The 12,273-nt window shown below is 41.7% G+C and overlaps 1 protein-coding gene across 2 annotated transcripts; it reads left to right on the top strand.

Annotated features, from left to right (window-relative positions):
* The first annotated feature begins 38 nt into the window (after window positions 1-38).
* Window positions 39-12,264, top strand: TRIAP1 (TP53 regulated inhibitor of apoptosis 1). 2 transcript variants are annotated; one of them, XR_014714259.1, is made up of 3 exons: window positions 39-289; window positions 7,125-7,418; window positions 9,037-12,264. XR_014714259.1 is itself a non-coding variant. In XM_084649307.1 (2 exons), exons 1-2 carry the CDS (start codon window positions 143-145, stop codon window positions 7,206-7,208), a joined length of 231 nt encoding a protein of 76 aa, XP_084505433.1. In that variant the 5' UTR covers window positions 39-142; the 3' UTR covers window positions 7,209-8,025. The 2 variants fall into 2 exon arrangements, 1 of the variants encoding a protein (XP_084505433.1); XM_084649307.1 differs by lacking the exon at window positions 9,037-12,264 and having other exon boundaries at window positions 7,125-8,025.
* Window positions 12,265-12,273: the final 9 nt, after the last annotated feature.

Here is a 12,273-nt window from a genome sequence, read left to right as displayed (position 1 = left end):
GATGTGTGTCATCGCGCTGCGCTCACTAGCGTCCTAGGTGAACAGGAACTACGTCACTTGGGAACGCCGCACTTCCTAGCAGCGGCGGCGGCGGGAAGGGCGGCGTAAGGCCCTGTCGCTTCCCTGGGCCTGCGGCTCCGTCATGAACAGCGTGGGGGAGGCGTGCACGGAGCTGAAGCGCGAGTATGACCAGTGCTTCAACCGCTGGTTCGCCGAGAAGTTCCTCAAGGGGGAGAACGCGGGGGACCCCTGCGTGCAGCTCTTCAAGCGCTACCAGCTCTGCGTGCAGGTGGGGGAAGTGGGCCCGGCGCAGAGGAAGGGGAGCGAGTCGCCATTGGGCGGGGCGAGTGACCGTGGGGAAGGACCCTCGAAGGGAAGAGGGAGGGTGGGGGTGTCCCCTGGCTTCCTCTTCCGTCACGGGGGGAGGCCTCCCCCGCACAAACCCTGCCTAGCCAAGCGCTGCGTTGGGCAAGTTGGCGTCTCAGCTGGCGGCGCTCCGGCCCCGCCTGCCCTTGAGCGCGGCTGCGAAGGCGTGGTTACCTTTGGGTTCATTGGGGCAGAGTGACTGGGGAGTACCATAGATGGAAGAGGAAGGCTTGCTGTGTTACCCTGGTGAAATCACTTAGCAAACCCAGGGCTCAGAAAAGGCATCTGTGAAATGTTTCGGGGATAGCTGTGTTAGTCTGTATCAGCAAAAACAACGGGGAGGCCTTGTGGCTGATCATCTGATGAAGTGGGTTCTAGCCCATGAAAGCTTATGCCTAAATAAATGTGTTAGTCTCTAAGGTGCTGCAAGGACTCCTTGTTGTGGGTTTTTGGTTTTTGGTTTGTTTTTTTTAACTCTGTGAAGTGGGGATAAACTTATCCACTTCAGAAGGGTGGTGGTGTGAAGATTAAATTCCTTAGTATTTTGAGACCTAGGTATTACAGTAGGTCTCACTATTGTTAAGTATCATTTTGAAGATGAAGAAATCACTTGTGATGAGACATTTAAAATCTTATTAAAATGTTCATAGTTTGCAAGACTTCTTGGGACAGGAATCAGTCAGATTTGACTAATTTTCTTCAAACTTCTCTTCGTTTGAGACTCACATTAATCTGAGAGACTTGATGTTATAGAGACTATTCACGATTTCCATGGTGTGTGTATTCTGTTTTGTTACTGTCAGTACTGATAGAATATTTCACTCACTCATACATCATTAAATTCTCAAACATTAGTGATGACCTCTCTTTCCCCTCTCTTTAATTGCCTCTTATGCAGGGGGAATTTAACTTTCAGTCATAAGAACGGCCATACTGGGTCAGACCAAAGGTCCATCTAGCCCAGTATCCTGTCTTCTGACAATGGCCAATGCCAGGTGCAACAGGGAATGAACAGAATGGGTAATCATCAAGTGGTCTATCCTTTGTTGCCCATTCCCAGCTTCTGGCAAACAGAGGGTAGGGATGCTATCCTTGTCCATCCTGGCTAATAGCCATTGATGGATCTGTTCTCCATGAATTTATCTAGTTCTTTTTTTGAACCCTGTTACAGTCTTGGCCTTCACAACACCCTCTGGCAAGGAGTCGCACAGGTTGTGTGTTGTGTGAGGAAATACTTCCTTTTGTTTGTTTTTAAATCTGCTGCCTATTAATTTCATTTGGTGACCCCTACTTCTTGTGTTATGAGAAGGAGTAAATAACATTTCCTTATTCACTTTCTCCACACCGTCCTGATTTTATAGACCTCTATCAAATCCCCCCTTAGTCATATTTTTTCCAAGCTGAAAAGTCCCCGTCTTATTAATCTCTCCTCCTACAGCAGCCGTTCCATACCCATAATAATTTTTGTTGCCCTTTTCTGAACCTTTTCCAATTCCAATGTATCTTTTTTGAGATGGGGCGACCACAACTGCATGCAGTATGCAAGACGTGGGCATACCATGGATTTATATAGAGGCAATATGATATTTTCTGTCTTATTAGCTATCCCTTTCTTAATGATTCCCAGCATTGTTTGCTTTTTTGACTGCTGCTGCACATTGAGTGGATGTTTTCAGAGAACTATCCTCAATGACTCCAAGATCTCTTTCTTGAGTGGTAACAGCTGATTTAGACCCCTCATTGTATATGTATAGTTGGGATTGTTTTCCAATGTGCATTACTTTGCATTTATCAACATTGCATTTCATCTGCCATTTTGTTGCTCAGTCACCCAGTTTTGAGAGATCCTTTTGTAGCTCTTCACTGTCTGCCTAGGATTGAACTATTTTGAGTAGTTTTGTATCATCCGCAAGTTTTGCCACCTCACTGTTTACCCCTTTTTTTCCAGATCATTTATGAATATGTTGAATAGGAGTGGACCCAGTACAGACTCCTGGGGGATACCACTATTTACCTCTCCATTCTGAAAACTGACCATTTATTCCTATCCTTTATTTCCTGTTTTTTTAACCAGTTACCAATCCATGAGAGGACCCTTCCCTCTTATCCCATGACCGCTTACTTTGCTTAATAGCCTTTGGTGAGGGACCTTGTCAAAGGCTTTCTGAAAATCTAAATACACTATATCCTCTGGATCCCCCTTGTCCACATGCTTGTTGACCCCCTCAAAAAATTCTAGTAGATTGGTGAGGCATGGTTTCCCTTTACAAAAACCATGTTGACTCCTCTCCAACAAAATTGTGTTTACCTATGTTTAAGAATTTTGTTCTTTACTATAGTTTCAACCAGTTTGCCCGGTACTGAAGTCTGGCTTACCGGCCTGTAATTGCCAGGGTCACTTCTGGAGCCTTTTTAGAGGTCCCTTAGTATACCATATTCTGTAGTCTCTGCATCATTGATTTGTCTTTCTCTGTATGTTCTCCAGTGTTTTGTTTTTCATTAACAAGAAGAGGAAACATCCTCATTATATTGAGCTTTCCATAAAGAACAGCTCAGTGAAATGAAGATATCTTTATTGGAAGTGCAGTGATAGTGAAAAGCTGATACAATTTATGGGTGCCCTATGTAATTCAGTATAGTAGGTTATTTTGAGTGCTAGCTATGTCTAGGATTGTGGGGGGGGTTGAATGGCTGAAATTTCTTAAAACAATGGACTTAGAACGGCTGTCCAAAGAGGCATTATTACTTTATTTTTTCTTACATGGCTCATCTCACTATTGGCTCATGTAAGGGCCCAGGTCCTACATGCTGCTGCAAGTGGGTGAATCCCTGTGCTATGAGCCTCATTAACTTCATTGGGACTCCATGCAGGCATAGAGGTCTGACCACATGATCAGGGCCTGATTTGTTGCCCCCTAGATTTCTGCATTCTTGAAATTGAAGTCTAATTGGTTGATATATTTCTGGGTCTCCTTTGTTTAAAAATTGTGACAATATTTGGCTTTTTTGTTCAATTGCAAATTATTCCATCTGTATTCCAAATCAAAAATTACAACTGGTGGTACTTCCTTCTATTCATTAAAAATCTTTGGATGCCCTCTTCAGGCCTTTTGTTTTGAGACATTTACTATTTCCAAACCTATGGATTCCAGCTGAGTTTTTGTTTTGCTGTCCTCCTCTTACGTTTGCTCATAATATGCATTCTCTTCTTCCTTATGGTTAAACACTTTATTGGTTGCTTTATATTTAATATTCCTATTTTTCATCCTAACTCTTAATCATTCTTCAGATGTATATGGACAAGTATCTTATGTTCTTTTACTCTCCTGGTTAGCATGATCTTATGCTCTTTTTTTTGTTTAAAGTTATCTTCTTAAGGGGTGTACCTTAATTTGACTCATTCCTTTATTTTCTTCTCTAAACTCATTTAATTTGTGGTCCCTTGCCTTTGCTTTTACATCTGTTAGCCTTTGACTGTGTATTGAGAGGAAAGGATATCTCACCTTGTTGCATTCACAATGTTCTGAAATAAATGATCCTGAACAAAGTTGGCGGCGGGGGGGACGGGACAAAACTCTTCTATTATAAAATTGATTGTGTGTGTTTCACTAATAGGTATAGCACTTGAGTAGCTAAAATTGCTGACTGGCTACTTTCTTGATGCTCTTCTCATTAAGAAATGCTTTTTGTACTTTTATTGACTTACAGTATATATATTACACATACATGTGTTCTGAAGTCTAAAAAATGGGAGGCAGGCCACTTGAGAATCTCTGGGTAAAGAAAAAAGGTGTTTTAAAAAAAATGACATGGTAAGGGTCTACTATAGACCTCCAAATCAGGAAGAGAAGGTGGATAAGATATTTATAAATGAAGCAGACATCTCCATATCCAAAAGACCTGGTAGAATCATGGGACTTTAACTACTTGGACATCTGTTGGAAAAGTAATATGGCAAAATACAAAACTTCCAATTAGTTACTGGAAAGTATTGGAGACAACTTTTTTTTTTTCCCAGAAAGTAGAGGAAGTAACTAGGAGGACTACCCTTTTAGATTTGATTTTGATTTAACAGTGAGGAATTGATAGTGCATCTGAAAGTGAAATGCAATTTGGATGAAAGTGATCATGAAATGATAGATTTCATGATCCTAAGGCAAGGAAGGAGTGAGAGCAGCAGAGTAAGGAAAAAGGACTTTAAAAAAGCAGACTTTTTAACAAAACTCAAAGAACCGGTAGGTAAGGTCCCATGGGAAGAAAATCTAAAGTGGTGGGTGTGGTGGGGATGGGGGGAGTAGTTCAGGAGTGCTGGCAGTTTCTCCAGGAGACAAACTATCCCCATGTGATGGAAAGATAAGAACAGTAAAAGGCCAATATGGCTCTATCAGGAGCTCATTAATTACCTGAAAATCAAAAAGGAATCCTGCAAAAAGTGGAAACCTGGACAAATTGCTAAGGAAGAGTACAGAAGACATGCACAAGCATGTAGGAACAGAATCAGAAAGGTTAAAGCAAAAAATGAGTTACAGCTAGCAAGGGACATAGAAGGCAATAAGAAGTCCTTTTAAATACATTAGGAACTAGAGAAAGATGAAGGCAAGTATAGGTCCTCTAGTTAGCAGGGGAAGAGAGCAAATAACTAATGACCTCAAGAAAGCTCAGGTTTCTGACACTTATTTGGCTTCAGTCTTCACTAAAAAAGGTTAATGGTGACCAAATACTCAACACAATATTAACAACAAGGGGGAAGAAATGCAAGCCAACATAGGGAAAGATCAGGTCAAAGACTATCTAGATAAGTTAGGTGTATTCAAGTCAGCAGGGCCTGATGAAATTCATCCTAGAATACTTAAGGAACTAGCTGCAGCAAACACTGAACCGTTAGGTTTCAGAGTAACAGCCGTGTTAGTCTGTATTCGCAAAAAGAAAAGGAGTACTTGTGGTTAGTCTCTAAGGTGCCACAAGTACTCCCTTTCTTTTTACTGAACCGTTAGTAATTGTCTGAGAACTTCTGGAGGATGGGTGAGATCCCAGAAGACTGGAGAAGGGCCAACAATAGATATGGCCCTAGTGAAAAGCAGAACAAAGAGGACCCAGGGAATTATAGACCAGTCAGCCTTTTGATACATTGAAAGATACTGGCACAAATGTTTAAAAATCAATTTATAAGCACATAGAGGTTAATACAGCCATAAGGAATAGCCAGCATGGAATTGTCAAGAACAAATCCTGCCAAACCAACCTCATTTTCTTCTTTGACAGGGTTACTGGCCTAGTGGATAGGGGTAAAGCAGTAGATATGATATATCTTGATTTTCTGGGTTTTTGACGCAGTCCCATATGACATTCTCATAAGAAAACTATGGAAATATGGTCTAAATTAAATGACAGTAAGTTGAGTGCACAACTGGTTGAAAGAATGTACTCAGAGTTCTTTATCAATGTTCTCATTTATGACTTGGCTAATGGAGTGGAGAGTGCTTATAAAATGTGCAGATGACACCAGGCTGGGACGGGTTGCAAGCACTCTGGAAGACAAGATTAGAATTGAAAAGGACTGTGACAAATTAGAGAATTGATCTGAATTAAACAAGATGAAATTCAATAAAGAAGTGCAAAGTACTTCATTTAGGAAGGCAAAAATGCACAACTACAAAATAGTGTATAACTGACTAGGAGGTAGTACTCCTGAGAAGGATCTGGGGCTTATAATAGATCACAAATTTAATACATGTCAACAATGTGATTTAAATTCACAATTGCAAAAACCGCCAATATCATTCTGGGGTGTATTAACAGGAGTGTCGTATATAAAGACGTGGGAGGTAATTGTCCTACTCTTCTTGGCACTGGTGGGACCTCAGCTGGAGTACTGTGTCCAGTTGTGGGTGCCACACTTCAGGAAAGATGTGGACAAACTGGAGAAAGTCCAGAGGAGTGTAACAAAAATGATAAAATATTGAGAAAATCTGACCTACGAAGAAACTTTTTTTTTTAAACCTAAGTGTCACCTTGAGAGAAGGCTGAGGGGGGAGGGGTGGCCTGATAAAACTTTCAGATATGTTAAGGGCTCTTATAAAAAGGATGGTGATGAATTGTTCTCTGTGTCCACTGAAGATAGGGCACAGTGTGGACTTCATGACATCTCAAAGTTCCTTCCAGTCCTACATTTCTATGATATAAAACTTAAATTTGTACCTTCCTTAATCTCTCCTATAAAGCTTAATTGCAGTCACCTTTACTTATGTTTTTACTCCATATATACACATTTTTAACATGTATTAGTTCTTTCCTCCCTTTCTTCTATGACCCTCCTACATGAAGCTTTACAGACTACTATTGACATTCCAGTTGAAAGAACGAGCAGTCAGTGCTTTTGTAACAGTCATCCTGTCAATTTCTTTCATGATACATTACTCCATGAAGATTTCATCTGTTGCCTTGGTTCTTCTGCTCACAGCACTGAGACCTCATCTTCAGGTCCCTCTAGCTTCTTTCACTCACTGCACCAGGTGTTCCTCTCAACATATGGATGAGAAGTGTTGGTCTAGGGCTTGGATAAATTTATCTGATGGAGTCTTGGCTACAAGTCATACTATATTCACGGTAGCTCTTTGAGCGTGTCTGATGGTATGGTTTGATGGAAACCTTAATAGCAACCTTGATTGGTCTTAAATTATACCAGGCAGGGAACATGTCTTTATGTAGAACCACAAAACATTACTAAAACAAATTTGCTTTTTTCCCCCCCTTCCTAGAAAGCTATTAAGGAGAAAGACATACCCATCGAAGGGCTGGAATTCATGGGTCCCAGGAAAGGAAAAGCTGAAAACTCCTCCTGATCTTGTTTGGACATCTTGTGCCATTACAATGACCTTTTTGGACTTGGAAAAAGAACGTCACAAAGACTAGATGATTGCCTTGAATTAGCTGTTATTTCTGCCTGGCTTTTTAAGAAGCAAGAAGTCTTTTCTGCAGTTCCTTTCAGCTAGGTTGTGTGGCAATTACTGTTTCATCCTAAATGAATGTTGTTGGTGGTCTGGCATCATGCGGTGTGTGAATAGCCTTTTTATCAATTTATAATCATAAGTGAATGTACTCTGAACAGGGGAATATTTATTGAAATGGGTTTAGATATTAGCTGATCTATGATCAGTTGCTTTTTTATTTATATAACATTAAGACCATTTTAAATACTGAAATTAATGTGAAAGGGGTTAATTTACGTATTGGAGTGTGCTGCTGGATTTTTATTGGGGATAGGGTTGGTTTCAGTTTCCTGAAAACTGATGTGCTACACCTTTGCTTCATATTGTGCAACTGTAATGCTGCCATGAAAGGCCCACTGCTGAAGTTGCAATGATTTTTGTTTGAATGCACAAGGTGTTGTTTTAATATAGAATACACATCAGTCAACTAAAGTTATGCTTGACTAAATGAGACAACTGTCCGGTTAAACCTGCCTGTGATCTTTAAGATGGGAAGGGGCCAGCCTGTCACAGAAGTGAATAGGAGCAACTGCTTTCAGAAGGTATTTTCAGCAGCCTTGGGCAGTTCATGCACAGAGCTGAAAAGGCACTGACACTACCTTGAACTTAACTCTATACTACTGAATGGCTGTTGCCCCATAAATAAAGTTTCAACAGTGATTCAATTACACTTCACTTGTCCTTCTCTAACAGGTGCCCCCACCCCACATGCCCAGAAACACTCCACAGATTAGCCTCAAAATCATGAAGTTAAATGTCTGCTTAAGTTAAATATTTGAATTAGACAAGGGATTCCTGCTCTGTGACACTCTAAAACGGTACCCAACTGTCAGTTGGAAATTTGTCTTCCTGCTTTGTAATAAGAAATCTGAAAGGAGAGGGAGAAATGCAACTTTACGATATACCTCTGCATGAAAACTGATGTCCTAAACCAAAATGTAGCTGGCTGAAGTCTGTTTTCAAGAGTTATTTAAATTTGATTTAGTAACATCAGGAAATGTTGAGTGGTGAGCTTAGTGTAGCATGTAAAGGATTAATCAAGAACCAAGCTTGTTTTCCAAATTTCTTTAGAGACTTCTGTTTAGCTTCCTTCCTTACACCCATGCACCTTGCCCTTTAGCCTTCCTACTGAAAAAGACTTTTTCCCCTAAGGAGACTCCTAATGGTGTTTAACTCAAGTCAACCTGAAGTCTATGAGAAACAAAGCTTCCCCCTTCTGCCCCCAGCCTTTCCTCCCTAAATCCCTCTGGAGGTCTTCAAGAATGGATCCTTTTTTCTGCAGACCTTAATGTAGCTGGAGAAAGCAAGAGGTGTAGGTGACTCAGAACAGCAGTTAGTTTCCCCCTTCTCTGAACCTAAGGTTTGCAAAAGGAGAAAATCCCTCCTGAGCCTTATGAAGGAGTTGGGGGAGGAAGTTTCCTCCCCAAGAACCCATCATGAGTACAGGGAGAAGCTGAAGGAGTGAGAGGAGGAGTCTCCTCTATTGATGTTGCTTCTCCTCTCCACCAGACATGTTAACTGTTTCCATTCTTTTGGACCATAGGACGGTTTCAGTCCTTTGGAAATGAGTGAGTTAATAGGACAGGAGCTCTGTTCCTAGGCACCTTGTAGGATCTAAACAAGGGGACAAACCTTTATCTTAATGAGACTTTTTGTAAAAATTGGAACTTCTTTATTACAGGCCAGAGGAGAACTGCAGCTACCGTGCTCTGGCACAGAGGATGATGCGTGAGCCTTTTGACCAACAGATGAAAACAGACTTCTCCTAGACTTTTTAGTGCAGGGGTGGGCAAACTTTTTGGCCTGAGGGCTGCATCGGGATTCTGAAATTGTATGTTGGGCTGGTTAGAGGAGGCTGTGCCTCCCCAAACAGCCAGACATGGCCTGGCCGCTGCCCCTTATCTGACCCCCCCCCTGGGATTACTGCCCCATCCTGCACCTTCTGCCCCTGCTGTCCCATCCAACCCCCCTGTCTCCTTCCTGACTGCCCCCCCTGTGACGCCTGCCCCATCCAACCCCCCCCTTCTCCCAGACTGCCCCCAGACCTCTTGCCCCTGACTACCCCCCAGGATCCCTGCCTCATCCATCCTCCCTGGCCCCTGACTGCCCCTTCCAACCCCTCCTCTCCTTCCTGACTGCCCCCCTGGAACCCCTGTTCACACCCCTCACCACCCCCTGAATTCCCCTGCCCTCTATCCAACTCCTCCCTGCCCTATTACCGTGCTGCTTGGAGCACCGGTGGCTGGCAGCACAGCTGCACAGCACAGAGCACCGGGTCAGTCCGGGCTCTGCAGCCCTGCCGCCCAGAGTATTGTGCTGTGTGGCGGCAGGGGAGGGGGGACACCAGGGAAGGGGTTGGGGGCTAGACTCTCAGGCCAGGAGCTCAGGGGATGGGCAGGATGGGCTATAGTTTGCCCACCTCTGTTCTAGAGGCTGCAGTGTGCCTACTATTGTAGGTTACTAGAGTTTGCAGGAATTGAGTTTGTCTCCTAGTCCTCATAACACTTTAAAAAAACTCATTAAAGAAATGTCCATAACTTCAGTAAGATGAAGTTAATATTTCAGCTGTTTAATTGCTGTAAGTACATGCTACCATTAAAAAACCTCCAGAAAATACAGTTAAGGTTGCAGTTCTCAAACAAAGTCCCTGATCTACCTTAACTGTCCCTAGTGATGCTCTGAGAATAGCAAACTCCTGTGATGTGATATATATTCAGAAGATTCATTAGCCCAGTGACTAGAACACTTCAGAATGCCTTAAGGGGTTGTGTGGCTGTTAGGCCATACATAGCACCCCAAAAAAATAATCATAGTGTATGGGAGCCAATCCTTCCCCCCATCTTCAGTATGGGCCTGATCCTGCCAGCTACTGAGGGCATTCAGCTTCCTACAGCAAAAACTTAGATGGAATCAGTTTGATCCTGTAAGGTGCTAGCACCTTGTTCTCCAAACAGCACTAGCTGTATTATTAAAAACAGCACTAGCTTATATTTCAGCCTCATACACTCATGAGAGCTAACATGAAAAAAAATAGTATGATAAAAGTCACCAATAAATATCAGGCATTTATATATGAAACAAGTTATAAAGCTAGTTTTCTTTGGAGCACTCCATACAGAGAAAGGGAGATGGTAGGATGGCATCTTTGGAGCCAGAGTTAATGTTTATTGGGAATGCTGTTTGAGATATAACTTAACATTCTTTAAGGATAATGTGCACTCTAGCCCTGTCTGCAACTTGCACTTCACCTCAATGAAGTGTTTTGGGTGGGAGGAAAGAGGCAGTTATGCTAACGTTAGAGTATTACTATCCCAACTCTGGAAAAACTGTTTCATCAGCTAATACGATTAAGCCAGAAAGTGCCTTATACTGAGCTTTAACATAGGAGGAAACTTGCTTTAGCAACCACATGTATTCTGCTAAGATGCTGTGTGGGCTGTAATAATGGGGATGAAATAAATATTGTGAAATGGGGGTAAATAGTGTCTTGTAATGTTCACTTTAGAATTTTTCTTTTGGCTTATTTGTCATTCTCCCTCCAGCTAGAAGATAGGTAGAAATAGAATAGCTGAAGTTCTTTAGAGAAGGGTAGTAGTGATCCCTAAACAGTATAAATTAGCTTTTTCCCCTTACTGTATTGGAGGAATATATGCTTACTTTTAACTTTATTTTTACAATAGTGTATAACTTACTCATGGTGAGGACAAAGCCTTCAGTCCTGCAGCATTTAAGAGTTTCTGGCCCATATTATGTTTTATATGTAGTCATACAGTTGTTTTTCAAAGTCTGCAGCTAGAGTACTCGTGACCTGTGCTTTAGCTTTTAATGTTATAAAGGAGCAGTAGTGAAATAAGACTCTGGTAAAGTGACTGGTAAGTACAGGAACATAGTAGAAAACAAGCTGTTGCTCCATTGCGTCATCTATATGGTACCACCCTTCATTTGTGAATTAAGCTTGTTTTATTTTTTTTAAGTTTGCCACAATGAATGGGTGGGACCTATTCATGGAAAGTGCAGGGTCAAGGAGAATTCAGCTCTGGCTAAACTGAATTGTTTGCATTACAGCATAGATTCTTGTTAATTAGTACTACAAGGTCATAACTAAAGAGCTCACTCCTCTCTACTTCTGTAGGATAAGACTTTATGATAGAATATGAAAACACTGCTGCTTCAGAACCAACTAGTTAGAATTAAAAGGAAGCTTCTTTCACAGGTGTTACTACTTTGTTGTCCATGATGGACATCTTAGTTTTTATGAATTTGCACAGCACCTCATTCCTAACTGGGCATGTTAGGTTCTAACTTATGCAGTAACATACGTATGAAGCAGTATTAGATTATGAAGTCATTTGGCAAAATTGCATAGGGAAAACAGAAGGCACAAGTACTAGCAAGGTGCAGAACAGTGCAAATTCTTCAGGATGCTGCAAGAATAGAACTTTGCTCTGCCACAATATAGGAGCACTACAGCTGGGGAAGACAGTGCTATCCAGTAGAGCATACCTCTCACAGAGACAAGGTTTGTTTATGGATGTGTTTCCAGAGTTATCCAGTGTAGGATTTCTTGCATCTTTCTTTAAGAGCAGTAGTTTTCAGCAGACCACATACTATATTAGATGGACCACTGCCTTGATATGGTATGACAGTTCCCATTAAACAACTTCAGTTCAATAGCTTTCAAGAATTTTATCTAGCACTTATGCTCCTTTCAACATGAGTAATGGCTTAGGGAGAAAATCAATTGCAGTTTAGATCCAATCCTGTTGCTTGCATTAGAGTTTGGTTTTCTAGTATGCATTCCTACCACTAGTGTTATAGGCCACTCCTACCTCTAACAGCTGCTTAAAGGAGATAAGCAGCAATTAAATCCTTCACTACACTACTGCCTACAAAACCTTTTCCAGCCACCCAAGAAAAA

The sequence above is a fragment of the Lepidochelys olivacea genome, assembly GCF_965140295.1.
Source record: "Lepidochelys olivacea isolate rLepOli2 genome assembly, chromosome: 15".
In the NCBI taxonomy this organism is placed as follows: Eukaryota; Metazoa; Chordata; order Testudines; family Cheloniidae; genus Lepidochelys; species Lepidochelys olivacea.
Note: the sequence above shows the minus strand (reverse complement) of the source record. Positions and strands in the feature narration are given on the sequence as shown.